At 34.2% G+C, this 10,225-nt stretch overlaps 1 protein-coding gene across 1 annotated transcript; it reads right to left on the bottom strand.

Moving 5' to 3' along the window:
• Window positions 1–5,109: 5,109 nt before the first annotated feature.
• LOC104741298 (microtubule-associated protein 70-2) lies at window positions 5,110–9,196 on the bottom strand. The gene is made up of 11 exons (XM_019235688.2): window positions 8,642–9,196; window positions 8,465–8,550; window positions 7,894–7,959; window positions 7,626–7,796; window positions 7,357–7,527; window positions 7,118–7,273; window positions 6,864–7,010; window positions 6,677–6,748; window positions 6,041–6,592; window positions 5,760–5,947; window positions 5,110–5,666 (listed from the first exon to the last, which is right to left on the bottom strand). The coding sequence occupies exons 1-11, from the start codon at window positions 8,910–8,912 to the stop codon at window positions 5,624–5,626; spliced, it is 1,923 nt and encodes a 640-aa protein (XP_019091233.1). The 5' UTR covers window positions 8,913–9,196; the 3' UTR covers window positions 5,110–5,623.
• Window positions 9,197–10,225: the final 1,029 nt, after the last annotated feature.

Genomic DNA, 10,225 nt, shown 5'->3' with positions numbered 1-10,225 from the left:
TTACTAAAGCTCCCATATATGTACTTTTCTTCACTTGTAAAAGTAAGACAAGAGAGAAGAAAGATATAATAATAAGAAGTAGAGAGAAGAATTTATTTCACTTACCTCTCGTCTCTTTCCCCTTGTATATTATAGTGTATATAGTTATACATATACATATACATATACATATATAATATAATAATATTCTATGTTTGCGTTATGTTTTATAACACGTTATCAGCACGATGCTCTACTGTTAGAGCTTTTATGAGGTAAGTAAGTTTATATTGTTTCAATTATATTTATAGAACATAAATATTTTAGACATCGTGAAATCATGCATTTTTCTGGATTGATCGTCATAAGTTGTAGGCGTAGCTTCCTTCACGTTCAAATCTATAGCTAATTCATATCCGAATAGATCGTTAGATATATGGTAGGCTTTGCCTCTTTTACGATCAAAAAAGAAGCTATGTCTTTTTCGGATATATAGATCTTTATATATGGTAAGTTTTGCCTGCTTCCAGATCTAACAAAAGACTATGTATTTTTTAGAAAGATCGTTAAAAATGGTAGGCTATGCCTCCTATATGATCAAATATAAAGGCTATGTCATTTTCTGGATTGATCGTTATAAGTGGTAGGTTTTACCTCTTTTACGATCAAATAAAAGCTATATATTTTTCGGATAGATAGATCGTTATATACTGTTGGTTTTGCCTCCTTTACGATCATATATAAAGCTATATAATATTTGGATTGATCATTTGATATGGTAGGCTTCGCCCCTCCATCACGATCTAACAAAAAGCTATGTCCTTTCTGAAAGATCAGTTTTGCCTTCTATGTGATCAAATAAAAGGTTTTGTCTTTTCCGGATTGATCGTTATACATATAGAGGTTCTGCCTCATTCATGATCAAATAAAAAGCTTTTTGTTTTCCGGATTGATCGTTATACATATAGAGGTTCTGCCTCATTCATGAACAAATGAAAAGCTTTGTCTTTTCCGGATTGGTCGTTATACATATAGAGGTTCTACCTCATTCATGATCAAATAAAAAGCTTTGTCTTTTCCAGATTGATCGTTATACATATAGAGGTTCTGCCTCATTCATGAACAAATAAAAAGCTTTGTCTTTTCCGGATTGATCGTTATATATGATAGGCTTTGCCTACTCTACGATCAAAGAAAAATTATTTCTATTAAATTCTTATATATAAGGCTATAGCTCTTATTTTATTTTCTGAATTTATATGTTGGTTTATTTAATTTTATTTATTCGTAAAGAATAACTATATGTGTTATATAAGATTTAAAGACAGTGAAATGTCTTTATAATCAAAAATATATTTCTCTTATGAAATATATAAAACACGTGTACATATATTTTATACAGTGCAAAAGTAATTGGAAGGTCTAGATGAGCAAGTCTCTCGACTTCCAAAGACATTAGATTCATAATTATCGATGTCTAGTGTTCTCCAAAGTCTCAAAGAAACTCATGGAGTTTTAATGACATTTTGTCTTAATAAAATTATTATGTTGAGACTATAAATAAATATGGTATCGCAAGATCGGCCATATTGGAGACACGCATGTATATGATTATATCATGCAAAATCAAAGATGGCAAAATGATAGTAAATATGAAATCTTCTAATGCTTCAAGCATAGCGTTACCGGTCAAGCCATCCCGGTCAATCAATGATAATAAAAATCATTGTGAATTTGTTTAGAGGAACAAAAGTTCTTTTAAAAGTATTGCATGTCCCCGTTCACATTTCATGAGGTTGTAATCACTGCACTTCAATTCAGGTAACATCTATTTTATGTTGAATTGTATTAGTTTATTTAAATTTGTTTAAATTTTTTATTTATTATTTACGGAGTAGATGGTTATATACCTCTTCCTTACATCTGTAGTAGGCTATGCCTCCAGAATCATATAATGTTGGCCCATTCACCATCATTTTGGATTAAAAGCCCATTGGATATATATATATATATATGATGATTTGATTTCTTTGATAAATCTCCAAATTAAACCACAAATATAACCGATCTAAAAATAAGATTCGGTCAAAGGTGAATGGACATAAAAGTCATCATCTTGAGAGGGGGTAATACTAATCTCACATCTTATAAGGATCTACGATAATAAACATAACCAAAATCGGTATGTTCTTGATCCTAAAGTGGGATTCAGTACGAGATGAATGAACTCCATGAGTTATCATCTCGAGGGAGAGAATTCAAGGAATCCCACATCGACAATAAGTTGATAAACTTTGGTGAATTTGACACCCCAGAGCGATATAACTCTGGTGAAGTCATATCCTTTAGTTTATGATATATATATGTCGCATGTGATAAAGTGGAACATCCATGATGTTCACTCTTGAAATGAACTATGATGAATCATTCATAGTGCAACTCCAAGAGATTGCAAAACGATTCATGGTGATTTAATCTCCATGTTCTTTACATGAAACATGCAGTTTTGTATGTAATAAATATTATATATGAGGCCAACGGTTTGAAAGAAATATTTCTCCCATGTTATATATTCATGGTTGGAGATTAAATATTTCTCAATTTGAATCTTATGGGTGTGTGATACATATTTTAAATGCTCCTCCACACCGCATATAATAAATCATCCAAAGAGGATGAAATATATAGATGCAGGAAATGAGTCTCCGCTCTAATAATATTGAGCCATCTTATGAGAGATGTGCCTATTGCAAGATTTGCATATCATAATGTTAGATGATAAAATTCTCCATCATTATGGGAGAATCATTGAATAGTTTTGGATCTTTGAACAAATGAATATGAACTTAAAAGTTCAAAAGTTCAACAGATCACTATTCAAAATATATATTGCAAATCAAATGCAAAAAGCTGATGGATGAGATTTCATATAATTATTGACCCTCACATAAATGAATATGAACTTGTAGTTCTGAGAAATCTTACATTCCAGCTAAAAATGCTCCAATAAAAATATGTTATATATTTTCCATACGGGAAATATGGAACCAAAGACATAATGTCGACAATAAAAATATTATATCGCGCAATTTGATTAATGAAGATCATAAATCTCCGCTCTGTGAGCATATAGAGATATATATTGACCAATAAAGAGGTAATCAAGTCTATATAAACTCGTATAAAAACGAGTAATTTTGGACTAGTGGTCCAAACACTAAAAGGGTATAATGATATATAACAAAATGGTGTGTTGCGCCATGTTTTGTTAAAATACCCTATCAAACAAAATGAATGCTATATAGATGACTTGAAATATGCCTTATGGGATGCTTAAAGAGCTTATCCCGAAAATATATGATATCATAATTATATTCTCTAGAACTCATAACAGTGATGATTTTGAACATCATCAAAACTCTTGAAGAGTTATATGGAATAAAAGATCTTGGAAAGACAAATATGTCTCTAGATATTCCAAACTAAACATCTATCGAAATAGATGTTATACTAATCACTTCTAAAGGAAGTCAAATATGTATATATAGTCATATAAGATCATATATAAATGTTGACGAGCATTTATATATCTTATGAATTATGCATAGCATTTTTCTACTAATCTCTTTGCAGCATATAACTCATTCTCTATGAGTAGATTTTGAGTATGAGTTAAAACGTATCATCTATTGCAAATGTATGATTAACTTGGGCTTAATATATTTTGGAACCCCCAAGTTTGGTTTAGTTGGTTTTGCAGATGGAAGATTTATATCGGATCAATATAAAGATATATCGCAAAACAACAACTTCGCGACGTTTCAGTGATAGACTTTGGCCGTCGCTTATTCAAGTCATGCCAAAATAGTTGTGCTTCATATGCCATATCGAGAATCCCTAATGGCTCAGATGATGCTTGAACGTCAACCAATAGTTATTTGCCTAAGAATGGAGCCTCGTAACATGTTGACGAAGAACTTCGAACTGAGGATTCGATCAGAATCAACTAGTTAATACTTGTTTGGACCCATTAACAAGAAGCAATCGAAAGGCAACAACTCTATTTGAAGACTATGTTGCATATGTCGCCCAAATCAAAGGAAGCTACACCAAGAACGACAAGACAAGATATATTCCTCTCTTACGGTCAAGAATTTGAAAAGAATAAGGAAGATGATAGCCAGTACATCAGCTCAACTAACAGTATAGCATATGTACTTACAAAGGTGCTTCCTGCTACTTCATTCAAAATGCAACTTCAAAGATCAAAATGCATATTTTGAAGATAATATTTCCAGGGAGAGAATATGATGATTCGCGTGGCTGCACTCTTTTTCCCTTATCATGGTTTTTATCCCACTGGGTTTTTCCATGACAAGGTTTTTAACGAGGCAGCAAATAACACGCAGAATATCGACCTTAAAGGAGAATGTCAATAAGAACAAGACTCGTTTATTCCAGAGAAAGATTGTGTCACTGTACTCTTTTTCCTTTATTATAGCTTTTATCCTGTATGGTTTTTCTATAATAAAGTTTTTAACGAGGCACTACACAATAAGTAAACGGTGATGGATAATCAAAGAGGAGTGTTATAAACGAATAATCATGAGAGTGATTATCCATCACTTTGATCTTATCTTCTTATCACTTGGTCCCCAAGTTATTTAGTAATCAAGTAACTTATACTTATCCATTTACTTTATCACTTGGTCCCCAAGTTATTTAGTAATCAAGTAACTTATACTTATCCATTTACTAAAGCCCCTATATATGCAATTTCCTTCACTTGTAAAAGTAAGACAAGAGAGAAGAAAGATGTAATAATAAGTAGAGAGAAGAATTTATTTCACTTACCTCTCGTCTCTTTCCCCTTATATATTATAGTGTATATAGTTATACATATACATATATAATATAATAATATTCTATGTTTGATGTTTTATAACACTATAATTGCAAAACCGTATAACTAATTCTGCAACATCCTGAGTAGCATGTGTAACGGCTTCACCTACTATATATATTTTCCACTTTTGTTTTGCGTCCAATAATGTCATGCAACGTATTCAAAGGGAATCCATTTTATCTTTGTATACCACAAAAGAGATACTAGTTAGTTAGGCTTCAAGATTAGAATATAAAAATCATATATCATATATCAGCAAACCCAAAATACAAACGAATAAATCACACAAAGAGTGCAATAGAGTAACAAACAAATAAGGAATCAGAGGTACACAAACTCAGAGAAGCCAAATACCACCACAGCTCTCTCTAACCCTATACACCCAAACACACTAACTTCCGATTTCCGAAAAAAGGAGAGACGAAAATGCTAGCCAAAATGTCACATCTTACTCTCTCTCTCTCTTCCTCGGCTTTTCTTCTCCTTCCTCTAACCCCCACTTTAACACCAACTCTATGTCACAAACTCTCACTCTTCTCTTTTCTTATCTTTTTTACTAGGTTATAGGGTTGAGGATGGGAATATCAGCATGCTAAGTTATATATGGTAATACAACCAATCACATGAGGTAAAAAGAAAAAAAAAACAAAGTAAAAGCATAATATATAAGGTTAAAACAGCTTAATAACAAGAGCCTAGTAGGACATTCTTTTACTTGTTATTTTCTGGATTCTCCCCTCACTGGGTACTTTTTGTTAACCCTCCACTTCGTCCAGCAGCTCTGCGCAAATCCAAACATCAAATTTTGTTTGAATACCATATTATGAACCAAAAACTCTGGGATTTATATAGCTAGATTGATATAATTTATTACCTTCCAGCAAGAATCTGCGCGGTGTTGGATGGGGTCTTAATATTGGAAAACCTTTTGGCTCTGGTGTCCTGATCTTTCTCCACACGCATTGCAGCTACTTCTTTCTCCATCGCAGATACTTCCCTTCTCATCTTCTTCGCTTCAACCTCCATTGCCTTTGTTAATGTTTCCACCTTCTTTGCTAGCATCTACAAAAACCTCAAATCATTATTACTTCAGTTAACAACAAGCAAGTTCTTCTTTAGACAGATTGATATGGCATAAAGACATAGAATTGTTACCTCGATAGCATCATCTTTGTCTTTGAGGCTTTGATCCTTTTCATGAGAGGCTTTCCTCAAAGAAACAACTTCCTTCTGTAGTAAATCATACAGGACACCTGGGACACTGTCCTCAGTTGCTGCTGCTGCTGCTGCTGAAGGGTCTTCACTTTGTGGCTTCTCCTCTGGATTTTCTTTCCACCCATTACCTGACTCTGCTTCCTTAGAGTCATCAGTAGCCTTGTTGAAGGAATAATTCCCAGGTCCGTTTACAAGTGCTTTGCCCCTATCCAAGGATCGTGTGCCTCCATCAAACGACTTAGATGTTCCTTTAGCATTCTTCAACACTGAAGTTGAGTTAATAGACAAGGAATGCCTCATCTGAGAAGATGGAGTTTTCTTTAACAAAGCACCGTTTGATGGAAACTTTTGTAAGTTTTCAGCTCCACCAAGCGACTGCCTGCGAGAAGGTCCATTACTCATGCTTCTTGCCTCCGGTGTGTTCCTGGTGCTGCTGCTTGTAGTTCCTCGAAGTGTCTCCTCAAGCACTCTAAGCCGGAGCTGAAACTTTTCCTGGTAATTGCAAAGACAACAATTTTTACTTCCTTGTTCAGTGAATAACCTGAGAGAAGCTAGCTAATGGATAAGATCGATTACTTTTAACTGTGCTTCAGATTTAGCAGCTCGATCTGTTATGGCAAGCTTATCACGAAGTTGCTGCATTTCTCCCTGCAAAAAGTTAAGAATCTAGAAGTGAGAACGTAGATATGGATGGGCCTTGCTCACTGTAAATAATTTTGCATCCTAAGATTCTAGGAGAGGGGCCATCATATAAAAAGTAAACCTGTAGAAACCTTCGTTCTTCAAGCCATTGCTTCACAGGCATCACTTTATCATTACCATCTTTCCACTCATTTGCTACCACCGTGGCAACTCTGTTTGCTGTGACCTTCGCACGTGCAAGCTCCCGGTCAAGAGTTTTCCGTTCTTCCTGAAAGACACAGCAAGAATAATTCCTTCATCAGTATTCAGTAGGCAAAACGTTGTGACAAGAAACTAGAGACTCTATGACTCTTGGTTTGAAGTGTGTTTAGTTACATTCATCTCTTGAAACTTCCGCTGGTAATCCCTCACGGCATTTGCAGCAGCACCACCTGCTAGAACAGCCTCTTCCAGCTCTCGTACTGTCTGAGTGAGCTTTTCCACTTCAGCTACCTTCTGCCTGTGCATTCTGTCTAGGATTTTGTTTTCTTCCTAAAACATAAAATAAATTTAATCAGATTGTTGGCAACAGCATGTTATGGCATATACATAGATTAAGATGGTAACTACAGAACCTGACAGATTTCAATTTGTTTCATTAACTCCTGGTTCTTATTTTGAAGATCATCAACCATGGCCGCTTTTGCCATTGCAGCTTCAACGGTCCTCTCAGCTTCAAGTAAGGCAGCTTCCTTTGATTTAGTCAGACGGTCCAAAGCTCTGTTGTCTTCTTGAAGCTTTCCAATCTATGCAGATATACAGCGACCTCATAAGTATTCAATATTCCATATGGAAGTAGACAGTATCGAACCAGCAACTAGACTTAAAACGGTAATGCAAATACCTCTGATCGTGCAAGCTTAAGCTCAGCTTCTAAAGGAGCAAGGATGGCTTCAATTGGAGGCATGTCATCATCCTTTTGAGCAGCATGGACCCTTCTTAAGGTGGCTTCAGCAGCAAACTGAGCAGCCATTGATGCTTTCTTTTCCTCATTGATTTTCTTGATTTCTAGATTCTGCATCACGGTTGGTATCAAATGTCTCCATTATTAGCATAGGAACTGTAAGATGAAGATAAAAATCGAACCAAAAGGAAGGATCATCGAACAATACTTTGCTTTGGAGAATGGATTCGGTCAACTTGAGCTTCTCATCCAATTTCGTCAGCTCCTCAGTAAGCTAGTATTACAAACAATCAAACAAAAACATAAGAGCGAGGAAATGTCAATCCACAAGAAGCATGTAAACTCACTTGCAACTACATTAGACCTAAAAGTCATGTGTACAAATTAAAACTTAAAAGTCAAGATCAAGCACATGGTGTAATAATCGATCAAAACTAACCACATTGCCCAAATACCACAATGGGATAAATGCACCTGAACCAATCATGATACAAATAACTTCTTCAACTAACAAGCAAATAAATCTGACCACAAAACTCACAGATGTGGATTGAACCAAAAATAGAGAGATTAAATAATCTTCCCTGTAGAATTTGCTAAAATGAGTCAAATTTATCAACCCGTTATTAACTGGTTGAACAAAATGAAGTGAATTTACCAAAACATCGAGACATGATTGATTAAACTTCCCTTAACAATTTGCTAAAATGTGAAATTGGAAGAACAAAAAAAAAAAAGAATCTTCAGACAAGAAAAAGAAAAATATTCAGACACAAAACCTCTTCAACAGCTTTCTCTCTTTGTCTCTCAGACAACCTAAGAGCTTTGATCTCAGCGTGTGCTTCTCCTAACTCCCGATCCTTGTCTGTTTCATAAACCCAAAAAAAAAAATTAGAAATCGAATCGACACAAAAACAAAAAAAAAAAATCAAGTAGATCGAGCAGCATTATCGAACCTCTAACATCATTCTCTAGTCGATTAAGCTCCACTTTAACTGGATCCGAGCCATGAAGCAAAGTAATAAACTCATTATCAGCCGCAGCGTCGAAGCTCGGCCTAATTGGTCTCCGCTTCGACGAGCTGCTTTTACCTCCGCCTCCGCCGCTCTCTTTGTAAGACGCCGACACCGTCAGTGAAGGATACGTCGCATTCGAAACCGGAGGTTGTGTAGAATGATGCTCAGTAACCGTCGCCGATACATCTCCGTCACCGGAAACATCCGACATCTCAGATCTGATGCTTTAGATAAACCACACGAACACTTGCAAATCCCCAAATGCGATTGAGATTGTTTTGAGAAAGAACTCTCAAGTGAGAGAGAGATTATTATATAAATGCTGTTACAGTTGTTCTCTCTCTCTCTCTCTCTCTCTCTCTCTTGGTCTAATAGATTTGACAAGACAGCGAGAGAGAGAGGGATGACGCAAGATTTGTAATTAATTAAACCATGATCTCCTTCTTTAAACTCTTTAAACATGTTACTTTTTCTGATTAGTCAATTAACTAATTTAGTAGTCACTAATCAGATTAGAGAATTTATTAGTAGTATTAGTTTAGTACTATGTTTTCTACTATTTTTCTTTAGTAGCTTACAGTGAATTGTGTTGCCTGATCTATTGTTAGCATTATTAAATATAAAAGTAAATATGTTAATTCTAAGTGTGTAAACTGTATTATATATAAAAAATAATAATACAAAGTAATAATAAGAAATAAATCTGAGTTTTGTGTAGCAGAAAATTAGTTGAATTTTTATTGACTATTTATGAAATATTTGATGTCAATCACTTTGTCTTTGTACAATCTCTTTGGAGAAAATAATTCATATATAGTCATATAGGTAATTTATATTCCTAATATGGTTAGATACTTAGATTTGTTTAACTTTTGATAATTCATAATTGATTATTATGGATAAAATATGTTGACTTGGTCCAAAATATTCAATTGTCTGATTATTAGTAAGAGAAAAAGGTATAATTAGTAATTAGTGAAGAAGATTAGGATTTAGATGCTTTGCGCATGAAAAGAGGGAAAATGTTCGATGTCCCAAATATCTGTTGTGTGCCTTTTTCTCTTTTCGAGGGATAATGCTTCTTCTCTTTTTTCTCAAGTAAGGTTGGTTTGGTTCTAACTTCTAAACCCTTTTGTAAAAAAACTAATGGACATCGATAAGAAAAGTATATGAATTTTAACACCTAAATCTACTCATATTTTAGAATCCTATTCTTAAAAGATCACTTAAGATTAATACTCCATTAGCCTTAAGTTTGGAATCAAGAGCTATATACTGTATATGACTATTTTCATAAATATTTTAGAATTAGAAAGCATGTTTACCTTGGTGACATTGAAACACTAATTAATATGTAGATCGATTTTAGTGTTTCAAACATTGTTTTAAGTTCCTTAACAAAAGAAATCGTCTTAATTAAGTAATCTTAGTATAGTGGTGAAATGCAAGTTATATATGTAAACAGTTCAAAATTGCAGATTAATTACAAGCAAGATGGAGTAGTTATTTTGTTAAATCAAGATG

Source organism: Camelina sativa, chromosome 14 (assembly GCF_030686135.1).
Source record: "Camelina sativa cultivar CO46 ecotype springtype chromosome 14, ASM3068613v1".
Lineage (NCBI taxonomy): Eukaryota > Viridiplantae > Streptophyta > Magnoliopsida > Brassicales > Brassicaceae > Camelina > Camelina sativa.
The sequence above is the reverse complement of the archived record's forward strand: the minus strand, read 5'-3'. Positions and strand labels throughout refer to the sequence as shown.